This window comes from Crinia signifera, chromosome 9 (assembly GCF_055691185.1).
Source record: "Crinia signifera chromosome 9, ASM5569118v1, whole genome shotgun sequence".
Taxonomy (NCBI): domain Eukaryota; kingdom Metazoa; phylum Chordata; class Amphibia; order Anura; family Myobatrachidae; genus Crinia; species Crinia signifera.
In genome coordinates this window covers 51,138,080-51,164,836 of record NC_139225.1, presented here as the reverse complement: position 1 = coordinate 51,164,836, position 26,757 = coordinate 51,138,080, and the positions used below count along the sequence as shown (strand labels likewise).

Below are 26,757 nucleotides of genomic sequence, written 5' to 3'. Positions count from 1 at the left end.
CTAATGCGTGCAGCTGGGCTGTGGGGGAGTCCCAACTCCAGACCTACAATGTTGGGATGTATGTTGTCCTATAGCACTAAGCACCATGGATGATCCAAGCACATTGCTATTAGACACCACTTTATCTATGAGTTACTGAAAAAAATTCTATCAGTGTATAACCTTTGTAGCAAGTGAAGATAATGTTAACGAAAGAACTAACATCACAGTTGGTGAGAAATGTGATCCTGAGAAAATGTAGTCTGGAATGTATTAAAAGTGTTTATACAGTATATTTACTGTTAATGATTTGTTGGATAATCCCTTGTCTTTGGTTACTTGTGGACTAAGGTACTTAAGTAAAGTATAATTTTTTTATGTGACTGAAGATAGTGCTTACCGAGGGTGGGTATTAGAGAGGAGCTCCTATGCTCCTCTCCTGGATGCAGTGACCTCAGCAGGATGACATCACTGTGCATGTGTAGCTCAATGCACATCTCTGTAGAGTGTACAGTACTGCACACACATATGCAGTTTAGCGGCTCAAGATGAGACCTGTTTACTGCAATTTACTGCTATTATAGCTATCAACAGAGACTACCACTGTGTATTGCTGCTACCACTGTGTGTACAACTGTTACCAATAAGCCTGCAAACCAAGAACATCTGTGTGGATTGATTTCCATGTCACATTCCACTAAAACCACCATGGGTCCACAAGCATGTCGTTGGGCAGTACGGATGGTGTAATGGTTAGCATTACTGCCTCACAGCACTGAGGTCATGGGTTCTATCCCCACCATGGCCCTAACTGTGCGGAGTTTGTATATTCTCCCCATACTTGTGTGGGTTTCCTCCCACAATCCAAAAATATACTGGTAGGTTAATTGGCTCCCAAAAAATTAACCCTAGATTGTCTGTGTGTGCATGTACATGTGGTAGGGAATATAGATTGTAAACTCCACTGGGGCAGGGACTGATGTGAATGGTCAAATATTCTCTGTAAAGCTCCGCAGAATCTGTTTGCACTATATAAGAAACTGCTAATAAATAAATAAATATCATTGCACAATGGCTGTTGAGTAGAGTTAAGTCAACAACCATTGTGCAACTGAGATGATATCCTGTATAACCATTACCATGTAAATTTGTGAAAATTCCAAACACACATTTTGGCGTAATTTTGGTTGGTTCACTCCCCCACGCGGTCGCAATGGGGGAGCGATGTTTTGTTTCTGAGCATGCACATAATGATTTATACGCATTTCTCTCTTGGCAAATGGACTTGGCAACTTGCATAGTCGCCCGCCCGCTCGCTCGGAGACAGGCACGGGTGACACCCATGGGAACTCCGAGCGTTTCATGGGCATCCCCATGAAAACACTGGGTGTTCTCATGGGATTGCGGGCAGGAGGGGGTTTCTGGTGGTGGGTGGCTGAAGTCACATGACAGCCCACAAATACCTCAGTCTTTATTGACTTAGATTTGCGTGGCCTGAAGAAATCATTTGATGATCGGCAAACATCAAATGATTTTGTGACACTTCCTTCGTGACACATCCCCTCGCATGGTTGCAAAGAGATATGGTGGTGGTAGGGGGCCCTTTGGGACTTGGTAAGCTGCGAGCTTCGCACCTTACCAAGTCAACCAGAATGAGTACCTAAATGTTTTTTAGTGGGCAATGTCTTTTCTTTTCATACTCTCATTACATTACATTATGCACAGTTCTGCTATAGAGCTGTGATAAAACTTTACTCCAATATTTGCAATTGCATTGTACAGAATGGTTTTTAAGTGGATTTTCGTTCCAGAATGGCTTCCATCATGGGTCTTCTTGTTTTGAGGAACACTTTTTATGTGCTGCAATGCAGCTATTGCAGCACTTCATATTTATTGAGTCAACAGTGCTAATCTTGCACTGTAAAATAATATTTGTCTATAGTCTTTTCAAATAAAGGCAGATGATACAGGAATATGTATTTTTTATTAAGCTACTATATTGTTTTTTTTTTATAAGGAATAACTGTATCATGTTGTATGCATAAAGAAAGCAAGATCTTTATGTCAATTTTGGGAATTGTATTCTACAACTATGTGTCTGCCACTATACACGGTTATATTCATGATGTGTCTATTTACCACAAATAAAGCTTAAGCTGGGTACACACGGGTGATTTATCACTAACGATATGGATGATATCATTAATGATATCATGTGCATATGGTCCAGTGTGTATGGTCAGTATTGTTAACTATACAAGCGGACGTGGGTCATTTACAGTATGATCTCCATGTCCTCTGTTCATGCTGCTCGATCTGACTATACTGCCAGCATCTGAATGTATGGATTGGGTGATGTCATTGACCGAATGCGCAAATGATATGGGTCAATGTGTGCGCACTATATCGTTCTCCCGTGGCATCGTCATACATGGGAATCGCTCACATGTGTACCCTGCATTTGCCAATTTAGATCCATTAATTATATTTAGGATTTTGGATAGGTGAGATAAGCTTATGCCTCATAAATGTAGAGACTTATGATGAATTCCAACTGTAATCATGAACTGAGCCTGTACAAAACAATACACCCATTGTGCATTCCATTTACAGAAAAAAAAACATTGCTAGTGATATGTACTGTAAGTATCATTTTATTTCCCACTGTTTTACAGATTGCCCTCAAGGAGTATTTGGGGTGTCTTTGTCTGATGTCATTGCTCTGGATCGTGTAGAACGCCAGCGTGTTTTTCCTGTTCGGAACCGCAGGGCATTTGCTGAAGTTGAGAGCAGTGTCCTGAGTTTTCTGGTGCAAACTCAGCGTACGTCAACCGCAAGTACATTACTGGATCTGCCGCTATCCTCCACATTCAGGGACAGCATGACCCAGCCCAGGAGGAGGGTGAGAATGACTCACATAATTCATGTTTTGCAACAATTCTTATTAAGTTAATTAGTAGAAAAAAATAAAGTAGAAAATGTCTTGGCATCTACTGTGATACAATGCACAATGTAGAAATCTCTATTCCTCCTCAATATTTCAGCAGAAAGCACTCTTTCTGCATTTACTTTAGGACAGGGGTAGCCAACTCCTTTCCTCGAGAGCTACCAAAAGTTCACGCTTTCCAGCTCACCACGCAGGTACACAGGTGCACTCATTACTGACTAACATATTTACTTGTGATTCACAAGGGGAAAGGGCACAAATATGGGGTCACAGTGCCTAATAATGCTTTAAAAGGGAATGGTACTGCTCCCCATAATTTTAGTTAAAAAAAGATGGTACAGGCTTGACCAAGCACTCACCAGCAGTGGTGAGTAGAAAAATGCTGTAGCACAGTAAACACGCCACGACCTCCACCAGCACCATGTCCGTAAGGTAAGAGGTGACAGGAGACCTTTCCATTCCAGCCGAGCGCTACTCATAAACAACAGAGATTCCCCCCAGCCTGGCTATTTATACCCCTAACAGAGAGGAATCATAAACTACCCAGTCTAAATTAGGCCCGCAGAAAGAAAGGTACATACAAAACCTTACAATCATTTTACATTTTCCATACCCACACTTCACAATTCCCACTCCGACAACTATATTTTAATACATATAACTAGAGAGAGGATTATATGCAACATAAAAAGCTTGAAATATGCATGCAAATATGCATGAAAAATACGCAAAAATATGCATGAAAAGTGTTAAAATATGCTACATTATATAATAAAACGGTACTTGTTTCCTATCTGGGTGCCCATCGCGGGCATCGCGGGTACATCGCATGTCATTATAATGACATGCGATGCGACCGACGCGATTACCGCGATTTTACATAGGGAACAATGTTAAATGTCCCAATTGACCCGCGATGACCGCGATTTACCATAGGAAACAATGTTAAATGGATCAATTTCCCCAAATTATCATAGGGAACAATGGGAAATGTGGCAAAAACACCCCTGAACATAAAAATGTCCCCCCAAAAGTAGTTGACGCCACCCCGCCATCAACGTGAACCCGAAGCGTGGCGAGCTCAGCGAGCCCGTGAGGGGCGGCGGTACGCGTCCTCCGACCTTTTCATGCCCTACTATCCACTAGGGCGTGGAGTGAGAATAGAATAGTGTGGCGAGCGCAGCGAGCCACCGAGCCCGAAGCGTGGCGAGGGTACGCGGATACCTTCACAGTTATACGCGTCCCCTCGCGGACTTCCCAGGTGTCAAGCCTGCGAAGGGACGCGTTTACCTGTGAAGGTATCCGCGTACCCTCGCGGGGCTCGCTGCGCTCGCCACGCTTCGGGCTCGGTGGCTCGCTGCGCTCGCCACACTATTCTATTCTCACTCCACGCCCTAGTGGATAGTAGGGCATGAAAAGGTCGGAGGACGCGTACCGCCGCCCCTCGCGGGCTCGCTGTGCTCGCTGCGCTCGCCACGCTTCGAGTTCACGTTGATGGCGGGGTGGCGTCAACTACTTTTGGGGGGACATTTTTATGTTCAGGGGTGTTTTTGCCACATTTCCTATTGTTTCCTATGGTAAATCGCGGTCATCGCGGGTAAATTGAGGCATTTAACATTGTTCTCTATGGGAAAATCGCGGGCATCGCGTCTGGCCCATCGCACCCGATTTTTTATCGGCCGCGATGCCCGCGATGGCCCCGATTTTACCCCCGATGCCCGCGATTAAAATCGTGGGCGCCCAGATAGGAAACAAGTACCAATAAAACATTTTAATTGTTAGTTTTTTGTTAGTTTTTTATTTAAATCAGCATACAATTAGTAAGCAGTATATGACCCCAGCAGTAAAATACATATAATTAGGGTGGCCAATCCCAGGATCGGCGGGATCCTGGGATTTGGGCCCCAAAACGCCGGTATTTCAATCCTGGGATTAAAGTTTCCGCATGCACAGTCTAATGCCGGGCAGCGTCTGAGCGGGTGATCAGTAGCTGCCCGGCTTCTCCCGTCCCGGACAGCGCGGCTCTGCGCAGCGTGCCGACATCAAAGGTCACGCTGCGCAGGCCGCACAGGCTGCCTCCATGCTGTCCCCGGCGGCCATCCCGAACTCCCGCCCAGCAACAGACCAGACCGCCGGTGCCCAGCAGCAGACCAGGCTGACCAGTGGTGGACCAGACCCCTCCCCTCCAAACCCAGCTTGTCCTCCCACCCTGGCTCCATCTCCCCTGCTCGCCCACCCACCCGGCTCCCGGCCGCACCACGCATCAGTAAGTAAATATGCGGGGCGGCCGAGGTGTGTTTTTTAATTAGGGAAGCCAATCCCGGGATCCCGAATTCCGGGATTGAAAAAATGCCCCGGGATTATCATCACTACATATAATGCCTTCCTGCATTAAAATTCATATACTGTAATGCCCCCCAGCAGTAAAATACATATGATGCTCCCCAGCAGTAAAATACATATGATGCTCCCCAGCAGTAAAACACATATAATGCCCCCAGCAGTAAAATACATATAATGCTCCCCAGCAGTAAAATACATATAATGCCCCCCAGCAGTGACACAGATACTGTAGGTTGCCAGTAATACTCGCAGCTGGCCTGTTCTGTTGCTTATTGAGGGCAGAAGCACTGACCCTGGCTTCCGGCACCTGCGCTCTGATTGGCCGCGTGTCAGCAGAGGTAAGCAGCCTGTCAGCACGGCGGGGGTGGGATGTAGCTGGAAGAGCTCACAGTTACACACTGCACTGTTTAGCAGCGTGTCAGCTCTTCCAGCCACATCCCACCCCCCGCCAGGCTGACAGGCAGCTCAATCCTTACCTCTGATGGGCGCTTCTGTTAGCCTATCAGAGGCGGGCGGGTGGCACAAGGGTGATTTGGGAAGCTTTCAAAAGGCAAAAAATGGGCAGGAAGCTAGAGGGAGCGCTAGGATACTGTACTGGTCACGCTCAGCCGCCGACCTTTCTCCGTCCACCTGTCAAAATATGCACCATCACTAAATTTAGGTGAAATATGAAATAACCGCTGATAATGGGCCAAATATGTCAGAATGAACAAGCCCTTAACGCGTTTTGTCCAATGGACTTCGTCAGGAGGCGTGTCTGTTGGTTTCCTGAATCCGTATATATAGCCTGAATGTCTACAAATCAGCTGACACTCCTAATTGTAAATACTGTAGCTACATTTCCGGCTAAGTAGCCGGAAATGCTTTTATATTTGAGTAAATTGTGTATTACTTATCGCTTACAAGTGCGCCTCCTCCATTCTTTTTTACATGTGCCACTATTTGGAGGTCGGAAAGAGCCTTCTGTGGGAGCTGAGGCTGCACTACACCTGGGCAATATACATATGTGACAGACCACACTCTGATATACAGGCGACTGAGCGCACATCAGAGTATACGTTTGTATATATATATAGATATATAGATATATATATATATGTATCTATATATAGATATATATATATAGATATATATATATATATATCTATATATATATAGATATATATATATATATGATAGATAGATAGATATATAAATATATATATATATATATATAAATCACATTGAATTATTATGATTTACAGTACAAACCTGTTTTGTAACACACTGCTTCAAATGCCCCTGAGGAAGTCACTTTATTGATGAAACGCGTTGGGACTACTACAACTTTTGGAAGATCATTCTTTAATGGGGCAATTTTTATTAAAAATATTGTATTATCTATTCTGTGAAATTATTGACTAGCACACTCTGAACCTCTTTTTCTTTCATCTATATATATGTCTAATGTCCATGTTTCACCGAAACACTGATATCTGTTGACAGCAAGTGAAACTACATCTAGCTTTCGAAGCATTTGCTTTCAGTGGCCCTTACTAATTTACTAGTGTGTGTGTGTGTTTGTGTGTGTGTATATATATATATATATATATATATACATACATTCACTTGCTGGCTGGATACACATGAAAACGCATGCACTAATAGCATTAACCTGGAATGTTTTTCAGTCTCACCTTGTACATGCTGTAAAGAGGGCAATATAAATCACCTATAGCTTACTGAAAAATACTGACCCAGGTATATATATATTGCTGAGACAGTTCGCTGTGAAATTTCTGTGGAGATACAAACAGTCTAAGGTCGTAATGTTTATCAAAATTACATTGTGAAGATCTAATACTCTTGATGAAGCCTTTTTGAGGCGAAACGCATTGTTTAACTACTTATATGAATACAAACAACTGTTAATAATGGACCATTCCAACAACAAAGAGTCTGTAAAAAGTGCTTTTAATTGTTTTTTTAATAAATGTTTTATTACTCTCTAGTTGTTGTCAATCCCAGAAGGGTGTAATTTACATCATGATAAGTTGAGGGGTGCGTACAAACACACAGCGGCACTCAATGGGTTTTCAGAAAAACGTATATTTGTAACTCTCCAACGTTTCAGGGACTAGCCCCTTTGTCAAGGTATATATCAGACCATTCCTCTCCACTGACGCGACCAAAATTCTCATTCACTCTCTTGTCATCTCCCGCCTTGACTACTGCAACATCCTTCTCTCTGGGCTACCTCTCACCCGCCTCGCACCTCTCCAATCCATTCTTAACGCTGCTGCTAGGCTCATCTTCCTCTCCCGCCGCTCTACCTCTGCCTCCCCCCTCTGTTTATCTCTTCACTGGCTCCCCATTCCTTTCCGAGTTCTCTTTAAACTCCTCACCACCACCTACAAGGCTCTCTCCTCCTCCACAGCTCCCTACCTCTCTTCACTGATCTCTATCCACACTCCCTCCCGTCCTCTTCGCTCCATCGCTGACCGCCGACTGACCTCTCACCTAATCACCTCCTCCCACTCCCGTGTCCAAGATTTCTCTCGCGCTGCCCCCCTGCACTGGAACAACCTCCCGCCACCCATCAGGCTATCTGATTCCCTTAACTCCTTCAAGCGCTCCCTCAAAACCCACTTTTTTCGACTAGCCTATCCCTCCTCCTAACCTCTTTTGATCCTCCTATCCTGCCTCCGTTCCCCTCCGTTCCTACTTATCCTATTGTATTTCGTTCGTCCACCCACCTATTTTTAGTATGTTAACTCTTATGAGCAGGGCCCTCCTTCCTCTTGTACTCACCCTACCTCATTACCTCACCTGTGCTCCTGTCCTGTTCTTCCCTTCCTCTACTTCATCTTCAGTCTCCTTGACAATTTTGACACCTACTTCTGAACTGATGCTGATTTTAGTTCTACCAGCTATACCCCTATTTATACTGTATCTTTCAACACACCCTGTACGTTACCTTGTAATTTGTTTTTTTTTTGTTTGCTATGTACGGCGCTGCGGACACTTTGCGGCGCCTTATAAATAAACGTACTACTACTATATGTATGTATATATATATATATATATATATATATATATATACAAATGGTGGCGGCGGCACTCTAATCAATAACACAGACTGCCAGGGGTTATCCCAACGTTTCAAGCCCTTCCGGGCCCTTTATCAAGGTGCAGAAGGCAGACTGTCTTCTGCACCTTGATAAAGGGCCCGGAAGGGATTGAAACATTGGGATAACCCCGGGCCGTCTGTGTTATTGATTCGAGTGCCACCATCACCATTTGCATATAACAAGCTTCATTGTCTTACCATCTGGAGGGCACCGGCTTATTCACTTTGCTTCTTGACTCACAATATGAGTGCTACACCGATCCAAAACACATTACATGTGTGTGTGTGATAAAGGCATTTGGTTGCCGAAACGTTAGATCACGACATTGTGGTTCTGTGTTTCATTTATTACTGAAATTCGTTGGAGTGCCGCCCCCTCTGTGTCCCTTGACACTTATTGCTATATATATATATATATATATATATATATATATATATATATATATAAACACATACACACACACACACAAATAAAGAAAAGATTCAGGGTGATATTTAATGGGATGAGATATTTTGACTTTTTAGTAAAAAAGTCAGAATTTGCATGTTTTTCCAAAATCACCAACTTAAATTGAATGTGAATTGAGGTAAAAATTGCTCGAAAATCGCACATTCTGACCTGTCAATTTTATTTATCTCACTTCAATTCACATACGGATAACTCTCACATTTAATATGATGTGATTTTGGGAAAACAATATCAAAAATAGAAACCCAAATATACCAGGTTCTGGCAGATATTGGGAAAGATGCAATAGAGTGCCGAATTTTAGACTTTTGTGAATTTTTCACAAAAATAGGCAGAATTTGCACGTTTTCCGAACATGGCACATGTAAAAGGATTCAAATTGCGGTAAGAAATTGCACTTTTTGCCACGAAAATCGCACATTTTGACCTGTCAATTATCACACTTCAATTGAAGTCTGTTGTGGTAGTTGTGGATGAGGCTCTTTGTTTTCTCAGATGGTAAAGCGGCCCATTCTTCTTGGCAAAAAGTCTCCAGATCCTGTAAATTCTTGGGCTGTCTTGCATGAACTGCCTGTTTGAGATCTCCCCAGAGTGGCTAAATGATATTGAGGTCAGGAGACTGTGATGGCCACTCCATAACCTTTACTTTGTTCTGCTGTAGCCAATGACAGGTCAACTTGGCCTTGTGTTTTGGATCATTGTCATGTTGGAACGTCCAAGTACGTCCCATGCGCAGCTTCCAGGCTGATGAGTGCAAATTTTCCTCCAGTATTTTCTGATAACATGCTCCATTCATCTTGCCATCAATTTTGACCAAGTTTCCAGTGCCTTTGTAGCTCACACATCCCTAAAACATCAGCGACCCACCTCCATGTTTCACAGTAGGCCTTGATTAATCCTCTCCAAATGTAACGTTTGTGGTTGTGGCCAAAATGTTACATTTCGGTCTCATCACCCCAAATGACTGTTCCAGAAGTTTTGAGGCTTGTATCTGTGCTGTTTGTAGTATTGTAAGCAGGATGAGTTGTGGCATTTGCTTTCTTCTGGCAACTCGACCATGCAGCCCATTTTTTTCAAATTCCTCCTTATTGGGCATCTTAAAAACAACCACACCACTTTTTTCAGAGAGTCATGCATTTCAGCTGAGGTTATTTGTGGATTTTTCTTTGCATTCCGAACATTTTTCTTGGCAGTTGTGGCTGAAATTTTTGGCATTCTCAATTGCTTGGATATCTATTTATATCCCTTTCCTGTTTTATACCGTTTAATTACCTTTTCCAGCAGATCGTTTAACAATTCTTTTGCTTTCCCCATGACTTCAGACACATCAGTGCAGCACTGCATGATAGATGCAAGGGTCTTTCAGGAGACCAGAAACTCACTGATCTTTTATACACACACACTGAGGACAAGCAAACATCACAGGTGAGGATGGTTACCTTTAGTAGCCATTGAAACGCATTTGTGTCAACTTGTGTGCATGTTATCAGGCCAAAAACTTTAGGATATGTAAACTTTTGATTAGGGTCATTTGGGTAGTTTCTGTTGTCATTATGATTTAAAAAGAGTAAACACAGTTGTTTGACAATAAATGGGTTCACCCAACCACTAAAAGAAAAAGTTCATTCATATTCTCTAAAAAATGGCCAGAAAATCACAAATTCTGCTAGGAGAGAGAGAGAGAGAGAGAGTTGTGGGCTACCTTCTTGTTGCTGGGATTTTCCATTTCAAAGAGATTACCCACTAGCGTGGTTCATCTTATTCCGTTGATACAGCGTCATTTGGTCATTTAAAGGGAAATTGTTCCCACTACTCTTTATTGATTTTAATGCATTGTTCGGTGTAAGGATTATCCTCTGTATTATATATCCGGTACTTGTTTCCTATCTGGGCGCCCGCTAAGTTAATTGCGCACCATGCTATTCTCCGTATAAAAATCGGATCGCATCGCATCGGATACCACAAATGCACATACACGATATTGAACGATGCGATGCGATCCGATCCGATTTCATTCCCGCTTTTATGGTTGGCCCATAGGATGGGCCATCTGTAACACTACTGTATTTATTAACCCTTCAAAGCCCTCCCCTTGTCACATCTGCACAGAAACACAGTATTGACGTCAACCCGAAGCGTGGCGAGCGGCGGCGGTACGCGTCCTCCGACTTTTTCATACCTCCACTATCCACGTCGGCGTGGAGTTGAGAATAGAATAGTGTGTCCCCTCGCGGGCTTCACAGGTATCCGCGTCCCCTCGCGGGGCTCGCTGCGCTCGCCACGCTTCGGGCTCTGTGGCTCACTGCGCTCGCCACACTATTCTATTCTCAACTCCACGCCGACGTGGATAGTGGGGGTATGAAAAAGTCAGAGGACGCGTACCACCGCCCCTCGCGGGGCTCGCTGCGCTCGCCACGCTTCGGGTTGACGTCAATACTGGGGTGGCGTTAACAATGGAGGCGCATTTTAAACCATCAGGGGGGGTTTCCTATACAAATCGTGGGTTTGCGGGGTTATTACATTGAAATCAATGTAAAATCGGGTCTCAGGGACCATTTAACATTGATTCCAATGTAAAATCGGATCGGATCGGATAGCATCGTATGCCATCGTACATCATCGAGTACCGAATCCGATGCGATCCGATTTCATTACGGTGCCGTACGTAGAAAACCTGGGCGCCCAGATAGGAAACAAGTACCATATATCCTGTACATTGCATTGCCCCTGATGATGTCGTGTTAACGAAACGCATTGATTTTTTTAGGATTACCGTTTCAACTAAATCTACGTTGTATTGATGAAACATCAGAATTTCATTTTAGAAGATATATGATTGTGATATCACGTTTATTGTACGCACTTGCTAGGTGGTACCATTAGAGCGCACTCTGTACAACCCCCTTCCTTACACATATATATATATATATATATCTCAACTATAGCAGGGGGGTTCCGCACTCACATCCAAATGAAGTGAGTATTTGGGGTGCACACCTCAGGAAATCCAAGCCGGACACCCATAAACAAGTCCACAGTGCTTAATAAAGAGCGGGGGCACTCCCAAGCAGCATAAGTCCGAGTTTTAGCCATATAGGCACATCAATGAAGTCAAAACTTCATTGATGTGACTATATGAATAAAATGCTGACTTAAGCTGCTTGGTGAGTGCCCCCGCTTTTTATTAAGCAATGTGGACTTACATATCATCTATATATATATATATATATATATATATATATATATATATATATATATATATATATATATATATATATATATATATATATATATATGTCTAGTGTCTGTGAGTCTCCAAAACACTACCATCTACTGGCAGAGAGTGAAATTATATCTCTTTCTCACACATGCACAATCACAGAAGGTACAGTAGCAGACTAGATTTCAAAGCTTTTGCTTCGAGTAGGCTTACTAATATACATATATTATTTATTTATTTACAGTTTCTTTTATAGCGCAGCAGATTTCGTTGCGCTCTACAATAGTAGATAGTGACAAAACAAACTGGGTAACAACAGACAGACTTGGAGGTAGGAGAGCCCTGCTGCAAGCTTACATTATATGCAGCAGGAACTGAGGCCCTTATTCTAGTTTCTGACAAAACCATGTGCACTGCAGGTGAGGCAGGTGTTACTTGTGCAGAGATAATTAGATTTGGGTGGGGTTTTACTTCAAAGTGAGATCTATATTGCAGTGTAAAAATAAAGCAGCCAGTATTTACCCTGCACAGAAACAAAATGACTCACCCAAATCTAATTCTCTCTGCACATTTTAAATCTGCCCCCCTGCAGTGCACATGGTTTTGTCCATCTAAGAAAGATTTTGTCAGAGAGTGAACTAGAATAAGGGCCTCAGTTCCTGCTGGAGCCTGCTGAAAAATAGCCCTGTATATACACACACACATGACAGCGGCAAGGCAGAGACGGCTCCCGCAGGGTATACATGTCATCACCCTGAGAGCGCACGTTGCCAGGTAACCGAGCTGCTCACTGACACACTGAGGAGGCAGCCTGGCAGGCGCAGTGGCGCCACAGATGGCCGGACACTGGGGAGAGAACCAATAGAGGGCAGGAGGCCTTTTTAGATACCCGGATTCTGGGAGAATACCGGAATCCGGGAGACTGGAAAAGCCTCCTGGAGGGTTGCCACCCGGAAATCCAGGAGAGGTGGCAACCCTACTCACAGGGGTCAGTGTCAGTCTGCACACACAATGGGGTCAGTACCAGCATACACAAACACACACACTCACAGGGGGCAGTGCCAATTTACACACACATAAGTGCCAGCTTACACACACACAAACAAACACAGGACAGTGCTAGCTCACCCCCACCCTCACCCCCCCCCCCCCCCACAGACACACACACACACAGTACCAGCTATATACAGATATATAGACCCACATTGGGGTCAGTACCATGCAACACACACACAAACACTGAGGACCGTGCCAGCTCTCACACACACACACAAAGAACAGTGCCAGCTTACAATGACACACAGGAGTCACCTATAGACACACATTGGGGTCAGTGCCTTGCAACACACACACACACACACACACACACAAACAAACACACCACAGAGTTGCCTAAACACAGTTCCAGGCAGAGCCACATACACTAACCTGCAGACAAGGCACTTCCCCTCATCCTGCAGCCTCTCCCCTGAGCTCCCAGCTGGCATGGGCTATCACTCAGTCTCCCCACCAGCTGCTTTCCACGCTAGCTCTCCCCTCCTGGATGTCTCACAGCATGCGGCTCCCACCAGCCAGGGAGGAAGAAGGGGGGATCTGCCGCTGCTGCCACTGCAGAGTGAGCTGTGCTGTCAGGTCTCCCTGGTGGCTGGCCTCTGGTGGATCTGCAGACCTGGGTGTCCCACATGCCACAGTCCGCGGTGCTTATAGGCCTATTATTCATGCTTATGCCAAGCTCCGCCCCATCATGGCCGAACGCTGCTCACTCCTTCTCTTAGTCCATCCACTCCACTGCCTCTGTCTGAATCTAGAGCTCCATGTCCTGGGCTGTGACTGTCCCTCACCCCTCCTCCCAGCATGCGCCACTCGCCTTCTCTCAAAAATAAAGGCACACCGCCTGCTGTGCTGCTCCTCTGGTCCTCCAGGTACGGCGCCTGTATTGTGTTTGGGGCGGCGGCTGCCAGTCATTAAAATGTGCATGTGCACCCCCGTGCGCACGCCTATGGCGGTGAGTGCACTGTGACTGTGGGCCTTAGAGCTGGAGCCGGGAGATGTTACTTAGGTGGAAATGGCTGTGCAGAATTAGTCCCAGTGCATCTCCTCCGGCAGCTTCTCTCACCCACTAAGAGGTGGCGCCGTTCCCGGACAATGTATAGTCCGGGAACACCACCCGTCCGGACTCCGGACACCATGCTTAATTATCGGACTGTCCGGAGAAATACGGACAGATGGTAACCCTAGCTGTGTCAACATTCACCTGTGTGTATCATCTCAGAGTCCAGCAGCATTGCTTGCTGCAGCGCAGGTTGAGTGGTACCAGGCAGGAGCTGTCCTGTCCCCTATTGCAGATGTTAGCAGGGCTCCTGGTATAGAGCCAATTAACTACTGCTAAGCTCCATAGATGTGTGCAATGTCTATTCACTGCTTCTCTGCTAATCAGAGCAGCGAGTGACAGAGGGACTCCCAAATGCCCCCATGGCACACTGCTGCCTCCGGCAGAACAGCAAAGCAGATCCAAAGAAACAGGACTGTCCTGTAAAAATCAGAACAGTTGGGAGGTACGCAGTACTGCAAGCTGCATAACATGCATCTTTTTTTCGGTGCATCTTTTTACCTGCACTTTTGGTGCAAAACGTGTCTAACTTCCCATCAGCCAGATGTCTACTTTATAAACAGCAACCTCTCCAAACTAGCGCAGCGCTTAAACATTCTTCTTATTTCCATTTATAAAATCAACAGCTTCATTTGTATGATAGATTGCTTTTACTAGGATTTGCCATGTAGCATATATATGTTATGTATGTCGCTGATACAATATTTAGGCATCTCTGACATATGCATGTTAATTAAATTATATTCCTCGACTTCTCATATTAACCAAGTCTGCTTCTAATTGTCAGAATTACATTGACTAATAGTCCCTCTTTGGCTTCATTCCTCCAGAAACTCAACACACCATCATGTGGAATGTGTCTATGTTAATTTCTAGACTAATCACTACAGTATCTGTAAGAGCACATTCTGGGCGAGATGTACTAAGACTTGAAAAAGGGATTTTTGTAAGAACTTACCGTTCAAATCCCTTTCTCTGATATTATCCTGGTGACACAGCTTCACATTGGGATGTAGGAGGGTCCGAAGGAGCCAGGCACCTATGCTAAAGCTTTGAGAGGTAGGCTCCTCCCTTCTGCATCCCAGAATCCTCAGTTCAACTTCAAAAGAACACTAGGATACATTAACTCAGTACAACGCCTGAACATACTATATGCACAATTAATTTTAACCAAACCATTACAACATGACCATTCATGAAAACGGCAATACTTACTGAGCATAAGGGATGGATCGCTGTGTCACCAGGATAATATCAGAGAACGGGATTTGAAAAGAAAGTTCTTACAAATATCCCTTTTTCTCTTTCAATTACCCTGGTGACACAGCTAAACATTGGGACATTCAAGAGCCGGTCCTTTGGGAGGGTACGCTCAGGTTTCCAGTCCTCATTACTGCTCGCCCGAAGGATGCGTCCTCCGACGCAAACTCATGGAATCTGTAAAATTTGGTGAAAGTGTGAACAGATGACCAAGTGGCAGCCCTGCATACTTGCTCAGCTGTAGCCACATGGCGCACTGCCCAAAAGGCAGCAACCGACCTGGTGGTATGAGCATTTATCCTGGAAGGCACTGGTCTACCAACTTTAGTATAGGCCAAAGTCATAACCGACCTCAACCACCTAGCAATGCTCTGTTTTGAAGCAGGCCACCCTTTATTGTGTACATTATACAATACCAATAAGGAATCTGTCTTACGGATATCCTTTACTCTGTCCACATAAATGCGCAAAGCGCGAACAACATCCACATTTTTTTATTTTGCCCTCTTTCCAGCCCCCCTTGGTTTAAATAAAAAGCAGAAACCACTTTAGGTAAAAATTTAGGCACTGTTCTCAGCATGGCCCTACCATCATGAAAAATCAAAAACGGAGGCTTACAAGATAGTTCCCCTAACTCAGAAACCCGCTTAGTTGAAGAAATGGCTAACAAAAAGGTTAATTTCCATGTAAGAAATTTTATGGTTCAAAAGGAGATTTTTGAAGAACTGTCAACACAAAGGATAAATCCCAAGGTGCTACAGGTTGTTTGTAAGGAGGCTTCAATCTTGTAACCCCCTGCAGAAAATTCTGTACCTCTGGAATTAAAGGCACTCTTTTCTGAAAGAAAATAGACAAGGCTGAAACCTGAACCTTTAAAGATTGAAGACTCAAACCAGATGAAAAACCATCTTGCAAAAATTTAAGCAACCTAGACAACTTAAATCTAGAAGTGTGAGCTCTCTGACGCTCACACCACCAAATGTATGTCTTGCAAACTCTATAATAGTTTGCTGAAGAGACTGGCTCCCTAGCCTTTATCATGGTATTTATTACCGCATTCAACAACCCCTTCTTCCTCAAGATGGCAGTTTCAATAACCAGGCCATCAAAGTTAGTCGAACTAGGTCCTGGTGAAAAAATAGACCCTGCCTTAGCAGATCTGGACGTAGAGGCAGACACCACAACACTATTGACAAACTCCAAATGCTGGAGTACCAAGACCTCCTTGGCCAATCCGGTGCTATCATTATGACACAAATCCTGTTAGATTTCACTTTTTTCAGTACCCGAGCAATCATAGGGAAGGGAGGGAAGACATAAACTAACTTCCCTGTCCAAGGCACTGTCATTGCATCTACTGCCCAAGCTAGAGGATCCCTGGTCCTGGAAAAGAACCTGGGTACTTGATGATTGAATCTGGACGCCATCAAATCTACTTCCAGAAGGCCCCAAATAGCCACAATCTCCTGGAAAACCGCCCATTCCCCTTCCAGAAGCTCCTCCCTGCTCATGAAATTGGCTTCCACATTCTTTACTCCAGGGATGAACACCACAGACAGGGCCGGAACATTGAACTCCGCCCACAGAAGAATTTGAGACACCTCCTGCATTGCCATCTTGCTGCGTGTGCCCCCTTGATGGTTCAAATATGCTAGTGGCATTGTCTGACTCAATTCGGATAGGCAAACCCTTTATCCTTTCTTCCGCTTGGGACAATGTCTTCCAGACCACCTTTGGTTCCAAGACATTTATTGGAGAACAAACTCTTCCCTGGACCATAGGCCTTGAAGTCTCAAATTTATCACTACAGCTCCCCATCCCCTGAGACTGGCATCAGTGGTAACCACCAGCCATTTCCAACTCTGCAGGGACCGGCCCCATTGGACCACCAGCCATTTCCAACTCTGCAGGGACCGGCCCCATTCACCACCGTAAAGATTCCCTTGTCTCTGGAGACAAAACCACTTTCTCCGTCTTCATGGTTATGGGATTCCCCGACCAGGCTGGTCGGGGAATCCCAAAAACATGAAGATGGAGAAAGTGTTTCCACTGAAAGGCTCGAGAATGGAATCTGGCATACTGAAGAGTCTCAAATGTCGCCACCATCTTGCCTAGCAACTTCAGGCATTGCCAAACTGACAGTTCTGGTAACTCCGATTTGGGCTGCATTCCCAAACAACCTGACTCTGGGACCCGGTCTCCCGTACGCCACATCTCCCGCACTGGCCGGGCAGGCGGGGATTCGGCGCTGGGCAGCCATTTTCCGAAAGTCACTTTTCTTATAAGAATAGTGACTTTCGGAAAATGGCTGCCCCCACACGAAAGACATTTTTTTAAAACAGGTTTTCCTATGGGGCAGCCATTTTTTTTTTAATACTACCCCCTAAAAAGTTCATACATAAATAATTACAGTTCATATTTCTTCACCTCATTTTTCCTATACCTATTCCATTCTTCTAAAAAACTATCTGGTTTCCTTCATCTCAGACTGTCTCTTTCTCTATTCCGTTCCCAATCCCCCACTACCCCCGACCCTCCCACCCGTCCCCCTCACCCCCCGACATTGTTATGAAGAGAAAGATTTACTTTACTTTGTTGATGGTTCTGGACCTCTTAGTATGATAACCATTTTTTCCAGATTTTATCGAAAATTCCTGGTGTGCCCCGTGCTAGGTAGATGTATCTTTCGTTAGCTTTGGTAACCTTAACCAATGCCCTCCAGGTCTCTATTGAGGGAGCTTCTTTAGCCAGCCACTTCCTGGCTATACATATCTTAGCTAAAGTGAATAAAATAATTAAAAGTTGTCTAAGGTATTTATCATACTTCTCCTTGTCAATTATCGCCAGGGTACATGTTTTCATTGTACAGGCCTCTTGCGGGATACCTGATTTACTGAGTTCCACGAACACCTCTCTCCAAAATTTAGCCACCTCCGGGCATCCCCACAGTAAATGCCAGAAATCACCCGTGACATTAGGGCATCTAGGGCACCAATCATTTTCCCTTTGACCGAATCTGAACAACCTCTTCGGGGTCATATATACCCTGTGGACAATAAATAGCTGGATTTGTTGGAATCTAATCTGATTTGTAGCAAGCCTTATATCTGCAAGAGCTCCTGTCCAATCTTCGTTGTTAATTGAACCTAGGTTGCTTTCCCACTTGGTTTTTAATTCCAGTAAATCACCCAAGTTGGATTCCTGGCTAAGGGACATATAGATATAGGACACCTCATGTCTTCTGGGGCATCTCTGAAGTAATTTTTTAGTGAGAGAGTGTTCTAAGTTTAGATTAAGACCCCTGAATTGAACCGAGATAGCATGCCGGAGCTGGATGTATCTGAAAAAGTAATTATTAGGGAGGAGGTAAGAGGACTTCAGTGAATTGAACGATACAAATTCCCCATTCTGTTCCAACTGACCTAGCTCTTTAACTCCTTTCTTCCCCCAGATGTTCTTCATTTGTAACTTCCCTAGCTCTGGTAGCATCCTGGCATTGCTTAGTGGAATTTCCGGATCCATGCCCTGGCTACCGAAGAGGCTTTCAGCCTGCTTCCATACATGAATAATTTGTTGTATTATTGGTGGCCAGCTCTTCCTAAAATTACCTGCCAATACCATCTGGAGAGGAGTGTGTCCCTTTTTTGTCAATCTTATCAATTCTGTTAGGGAGTCCTCTTTACCCGGGACCAACCAGCTTCTGGCGCAGGCCAGTTGTGTTGCCAGGTAATAGAGTCGGAAATCTGGGAGTGCCAGTCCACCCAGTTTCCTGTTTCTAGTGAGTGTTTTAAGCCTAATTCGCGGTCTCTTATTTGCCCAGATCAGTGAGGATATTAATCCCTCCAGATGTTTAAAGAGTCTCTTTGGGAGATACATTGGGGAGTGTTGTAATACATAAACGATCTTGGGCTGGACTACCATTTTAACTAAGTTAATTCTACCGGAAAGCGTCAGTGGGAGGCGCCCCCATACACCTATCTTTAATTTTAGTTGCTCAATTTGTGGGGTAATATTCAGGGGAATAAACTTAGAGATGTCTCTTGAAACCCAGATGCCCAAATACTGAAACTCAGTAACCCACTTTAAAGGAGTCTGGGCATATGTTTCCGGTGGACAGGGGCCCTCTATAGGGAGAATGCATGATTTGCCCCAATTTATGCGGAGGCCCGAGAAATCCCCAAACCTCTCCATCTCCTTCATAACCCACGGCACTCCCTCCCGATGGTTATTAACCAGAGCCAGATTAAGGTCTAAATGGGCCTGGAGCTGAAAATTATCAAGGGCCTATTATGCGCAATAATAGGGGTTGTGGCCAGCACTTAATAATGAGGGGGGCTTGACCAGTGTTCTGGTTGGGCGGTCTGCTCATAGGTCTCTATTTGTGTAAATACTTTCAACTAATTATATATGCCTGGAAAAAGCAGGAGGCTGGCATAGGAAAAATGTAGGAAGATATATTGGCGGGTGCCCTCCAAAAGGTGCACCCGCAGGATGCCGATGTCCTAAAATCCTAAAATACTTGCGGGGTGAGGTGGCACTCCAGTCATAAAAAGAATACTAAAAGACAAAACTTGATAGACAACATTTCAGCACCTTTTATGTGGTCATCTAAGTTTACCACACCATATACCGGGATGCGGTCAACATGCCGGTGGTCGGAATCCCAGCGGTCAAAATACAGATGCCAGAATCCCGACCACTGCAATGCACTTTGTCCCTTTATGGGTGTCCCCCGCAAGGAGGAGCGATCCACAGCCCCCCTTGTCGGCATTGCGGAGGTCAGGATTCCGGCGTCGGTATTTTGACCGCCGGAATTCCGACCACCAGCATATCATACCGGACCCCATATACCCCTTATACAAATCATGCAACAAAAGGGTAACCCCTTTATATTGTACTTGCCTCTTAGACATTATGCCACATGGAATGAGCCAAAATTCACACCGACTTAGCCAAAATTCACGTTATGCCACATAGATTAAGGCAAAATTTTGCCACATGGATTGAGCTAAAATACACACTATACCAAACAGATTAAGCAATAATGCACAATATGCTTCATAAATGGGCATTGCGCGCCAAAGGTGCACATTAAAAATTACACCATAATGCCCATTACATGTTAAGCCACACACCATAATGTCCATTAAGTATTATGCCAAACACCATAATGCCTATTAAAAATTATGCTTACCTATATGCTTATTGCCAGGGGTTACATGCTCATTGCCATTTGGGATTGCATGCTCATTGCCAAGGGGGAATACATGCTTGCGGTAACTGGGGGACAGCCGCCGCCGGGCATAAATGACAGCCATTGACAGCCGGGCAGAGAGCAGGGGGCTGCCCCGCTGTATTCAGAGCAATGCAGGTCCCGGCTATTTGAAATAATACCCCTTTCACACCAGAAAATGCAGGGTTTTACCCGGGCTGGCCCCTATTACACCAGCCTAGTTCCTGCATTTTCTGGTGTGAGGAGAGAAAACTACCCCCCCCCCCCCCGCCTTTAAACTTTAGGGGTAGTTAACCAGCATTATCTTCGGAACCAACTGACCCATTTACATGTGGGCTTCGAATGATTTTCAAATGATTTTGGTCCTGTGAAACTGGGCCATTTGGTTCCAGAGAAATCTGTCCTCAAACAACATGAATAGCCATGAAATGACATTTCAAACATGAAAAAATCGGTTTACCCGCAATATCTCTAGAACCAATTAACCCATATGGACCAACCTGGTATCAGATTGAAGGCCCAGCAATTTGAGTTAGACTGAGATCAACCTCGTGATGCCGTTGGAACCAGGTGGGGATCGGAATTAGCAGGTCTCATGTTATCCTATGGGGAAAACGTTCCAGCTTTGCCTGGCGGTATCTCCGGTTCCCGGGGGCTAGCAACGCGGGGCCAGGCTTGTTGGAAAGCCCTGACCCTCAGCTATAAAATGGGCTTATTTAGAGAGTGGGCCTGGAGCTGTAGCTCCATCAGCCCCATTGTTAATCCGGCTCTGTTATTAAAAAATAGGAGGATATCATCCGCATATAGCGCGATGCGATCCTCAGAGTTGCCTACTTTGATCCCCTTGAACTCTTTGCTATTTCTGATGAGGCAGGCCAGGTGCTCCATGGCAATGGCAAAAAGGCCTGGAGACAGTGGACACCCCTGCTGAGTGCCTCGACCAATCTCAAACCTTGGGCAAATGAACTTATTGACCGAGATTCTGGCCACTGAAGACTTATAAAGCACCTTAACCCAGTTAATAAAGACTGGCCCGATGCCAATCCACTCCAAAGCTTCCCAGAGGTAGGTCCATTCGACCGTGTCGAAGGCTTTTGTTGCGTCAAGGGATATTATAGCGGCTTCCCCAGAGTCATAACATGCCTGTAGTTGTGTATAAAGCCTTTTGATGTTGGATGTTGTGGACCTACCCGGGATAAACCCGGACTGGTCGCCATGGATAATCTCCCCTAAAACCACGTTTAGTCTCCTGGCCAGAACCTTGGACAATATCTTAACATCGTTGTTCAAAAGGGATATTGGTCGGTAGGATTCCACTTCTCCAGGGTCCTTGTCCTTCTTGAGAATTACTGTTATTAATGCCTCGGACATAGAATCTGGGAGAGTCTTACTCTCATATATATCCCTAAATAGGGCATGGAACCTGGAGATAAAAAACTGATTACATTTTTTTTTTACCAACAATATATTTTATTGAATTTTTTTCAACAAAAAAAAAAAAGGAATAGGATACAGAAAAATAGAGATGGGGGAGGGGGGGGGCATGGGATGCACACAACAGTAATAATATAAGGATGCAATCTTTAACTGTACAGAGCATAACATAATGGTCAACATGAAAATAAGACAATATACTAAACGTAGGAGATATGACGTTAGGGAAATGGGGGAGTATAGCCTGACTTTATCAAGAAGTAGGTGCTTCGTTCAGACTAAACTGCAAGGGAGATGTTCCGGAGGGTTGAGGTAACAGAGCCGCTCCTTCACCTTCTGTAATATAGTTATGCCATGCCATCCATTTCACAATTGGGGAAGAGGGTTTGGAGGAGTATGGAATAAATTCAGTTTCCATTGTAAAGTGGAATTGGATTTTATGGAAAACTTTTATCACCAGCGGAGGTAAGGGGTTTTTCCATGCTTGGGCTAATGTGGCCCTTGCCGCGATACACATTTGTCCCAGCAAATATCTGCAATGAGGTGGGACTTCCGGGGGGTAGAGGTGCAATAATGCTATTGTTGGGGTTGGGTTGAGGGCTAGGCCCATGACCTTATTGATCAGCTTAAAAACATCTTTTTATAGAGATCATGTGGAATTCCATCTACCCCTGGGGATTTACCCGTTGGGGTAGAGGCAATAGCTTCTTCAATCTCTTTCAAGGTTATAGGGGCATTGAGGGTTTCCATGAGATCTAAAGCTAGTTTATTATGTTCAATGCCGGTAAGGTACTCATAGATTTCAGATTGGTGGGTGGCACTGTTGTGATTGGTACAGTCTATGGTAAAATTTACTGAATTCCTCAGCAATTCCCGAGGTTTGATAAATAAGGCTGCCTTCCGCTGTCTTAATTGCTGGCACACCGTTAGTTTTATTATTCTGCCGAACTATATTGGCCATAAAGCTACCGGGTCTATCTCCTTCCCTGTACCTCTTATGGCCTGCATACAACTCCCTGTACTGCTCCTTCTCTACCAAGCACTTCTTCCAATCCTCTTGCGCTTGTCTCCATCTAGCCACATTCTCCTCATTAGGTATCAGGAGGTATTCCCTTTCAAGGGCACAACAGTTCAGTTCTAGATCTCTCTCTTGTTTCCTATAAGATCTTTTAAGGCCCGCTATCTCCCTAATTAAAATACCTCTGGTGTATGCCTTAAGGGCATCCCAAATAACCCCCTTCGTGGCTGAGTTGTCGTTAAATTCCAGGAAGTCCCTCCATAATGCCTCAAATTTATCCCCCTTGTCCATAAGTGCACGACGCTGGAAACGTTTTCAGATACAGGGTCAAAAGCCAGTTTTGCGGTCTGAAAGCAGCATAACTGTCTTTTTTATAAAAAACTAATGAGATCCTACTACAGAATACAATGACCTATTGAAAAAATTTCCTGTTAAAAGGAATTGAGGTGGGAGCAATATCCAAGAAAGAATTTTCTTTTCTTTTTAATACATACCCCATTATCCCCAGGAAGAATATGATATTTTTTCTGTATGGCACGGTGATTTAAGTAGAGCACTACAGTTTGTTCATTTTTTGAATAACAACACTTTTGGTCTTAAGTTCACCCACACAATCAGTCAAGAACATATTAATTTCTTGGATATTGCCTTACACATTGAAAATAACAAAATTGTGACTTCTACTTATATTAAAGAAGTAGACTGTAACAATTATCTGAACTATGCTAGCTGTCACCACCGCCCTTGGCTAAACAACAATCCTAAAAGCCAGTTTTTAGGATTAAAAAGAAATTGCTCGGACCCCTCTTCCTTTGAGTTACAAGCTGATAATTTAGTTCTTTTTTTTTTTGAGCAAGGGTACCCTCTGGACCTCCTAATGTCAGTATTGATGAAGTAAAATAAATAGAGAGAGAATATCTCCTTAACAGGGTCCGTAAAGAACCAAAAAACAAAAAAGAAGATGAAAGTTTTAGTCAAAATCCATTGTTCCTCTCTAAATATAATTCTCATTCCAATGAAATTAGGAAGATCATCAATGAAAACTATAAGATTTTAAAAACAGATAAACAGTTGATGACTGTTATAGAAGATAAACCAAAAGTAGTATTCAAGAAAAATCTGAATCTAAAGAATGCCCTAGCTCCTTGTCATTTCAAATAGAATCTACACCTTCAGAAAAGTAGTATTTCAATTGTTGGGTGTCATAGATGCGGTAGGAATAAGTGTGTTACCTGTTGATTCCTTATTGATAAAAGTTCATCTTTTTCCAACCAGACTACTCATAAAATTAAAAGTTTTTTTAACTGCTCATCTACGTATGTGATATATCTTATCACATGCGTATGTGTACTGCAGTATGTTGGCCGAACTATTCGCACATTAAACACGCGATTCCTGGAACATAGGAGGAATGTAATTAATCAAGTTCGGTCTCAAAGTATCTCCAGACACGTGTTAAAAAAACATCAAGGAAATGTAGAAGTCCTTAAAGTTCAGGCTATTGAAGGTATACCACAATCTGACAGAGGAGGGGATTGGTTCTCGAATCTATGTAAAAGAGAAGCATTCTGGATTTTTGCTCTGGGTTCCCTAAGCCCCCTAGGATTAAATGAATCAATTGAGTTGAATAATATTTTTTTAGAAAGAAACTGAGATGGGTCATATAATTTCAGTTTGCTCTGGATCTTCATCTAGTGGTTATATTATTGAGGGGGGGGGGGGGAGTTCGTCTCACGATCATACTTTCCTTCTCTATTGGTTTAGATTAGGAAATATATCATTTTGTCCCTATTAATTTTATAGATATTTTGGTATTAATTGTATACATATGTATGTATTCAAAACAACCTATATACATATCACTTTCCAACACTGATTGGTTTATATTATTATTGTGTTTATGAAAATATGTATACAAATAATAATAAAAATGAAAGTCAGTAATAATAAATAAAAATAAAAACCATATAGTATTTATAGAGGAAAAATCATTACAAATTATAAATAGATCTCTTCTCGAATTAAAATATGTTTATTTTAGACATATACATTTATTAATGGATATAAAAAATTACTTATATAACTGCCCATCCATGTTTGAGTCGGGGACTGAACTCCAGACACAGAGTTAATAACCTTGGTTATACTTATACTATGGGTCTCTCTGTCTGCTATGCCACTGGAGGAACGGGAGATTACAAGGCAGCAGCGGTAACAAGACTGCCATTAATGAGTGTCGGCCCCCAGCTGAGTGCAAGCGGACTACTCGCAGACGCAGTTGGAAGTGAGCTGGTCTCACGCTGCGGTCTGCATATCTTTACAGCAACCCTCTGCCTATTTTTTCCCTTGTGGTTCCCTGCAACCGAGGACTACAATTCCACCGTCTGTTGGTCCCCTGTGGCTTTCTACAAATCAGGCTTGGTATGTTAACAAATTTCTAAGACTATAATATCATTCCAAATGGCTAGTGTTACCAAACTGTAACCATTATTCACAAGACTGTGTCTAATAATTATGAAGGAATTGTGCACGTTATTACAACACCAAAACGGGGATTACAATCCCAACAGAACCATACCAGATTGGAAGCATTAATGCTATCAGATTAATTGTGTGCCTTATTAGAGCAATTCGCTGTATGGACTCTCTGATTGCTAAAATTAGTCCCACTTCAGAGACTTTGTTCCCTACTGAAGTCCATTTGCACTTTGATTCAAAGTAATAATACTTCCCACGACTTTTCCTTGTTTCTTTTTAAATGTGATTTTTTATTCATGTCTGAATTTTATGTGATATATTTTCATTTCAGAGCTGCAGGTAATACCTTAGTAATTTGACACTGTTCATTTTAATCTTCATTGTGCGCCCAATTTTTGATTTTTCTTTCCCCCTCCTATCCGTGGATCGGAGGACTGTGTGTTTAAATCATCACACAGCATTCTGACACAGGGGTGGAGGAATTGAATATACCATTGCTGCGTATATTTAAAGATTTTAGATTTAGAATTGGTCTGAATGACCTGTCTGGTTTGGGCACTAGGAAAAGAACAGAGTAGAACCCCTTCCTTTTCTCCCCCTGAGGGGACCGGAACTACCACGCCCTTCTCTTGAAGAGACTGCACCGCCCCCACAAGGGCCCTTCTGAGACGTGGTGTAGGTAAGAACCTGCTTGGCTGACTCCCTTTCATGTTTATCCTGTAACCGTGAGACACCACATCCAGGACCGAAGGATCCTGATCTAATAATGCCCAGGTGTCCCGGTACTGCAGGAGGCGACCCCCCCACTGTGAGGACAGATAAGGGAGTCTCCTGGATGTCATGCTGAGGGTTTCTCCTCAGTCTTGGCACCATTTTTCTTATTGAAGGCACCAAAATGGGAATTTGGGGGGTTTTCCTTTCCCAACCTGAAACTTTCCTCTGCTGGACTGCCCTTAAAAGACGCGCCTCCTCTGGAGGAGGGACGAAAGGATGACCGAAAGGCAGAGAACCTAGAGTTCTGTTTTACTTTCCCCACCTGTAGCCTGTTTAATAATGGATTCCGATTCAAATAATAATTGACCCTCTTTAAACCAAAGCCTCAAAAGACTTTTTGGACTCATTGTCCGCATCCCAGGCCTTGAGCCACAAAACTCTCC

The 26,757-nt window shown here is 43.8% G+C and overlaps 1 protein-coding gene across 2 annotated transcripts in view; it reads left to right on the top strand.

The window, feature by feature from the left end:
- Positions 1–26,757, top strand: part of LOC146035549 (rho GTPase-activating protein 6-like) — a 298,256-nt gene that overhangs the window by 66,987 nt on the left and 204,512 nt on the right. For both annotated transcript variants that reach the window (XM_083159068.1, XM_083159066.1), the window contains one exon: positions 2,655–2,881. In XM_083159068.1, coding sequence (XP_083015194.1) covers positions 2,655–2,881 — 227 coding nt within the window. The remainder of the gene's footprint in view (positions 1–2,654; positions 2,882–26,757) is intronic.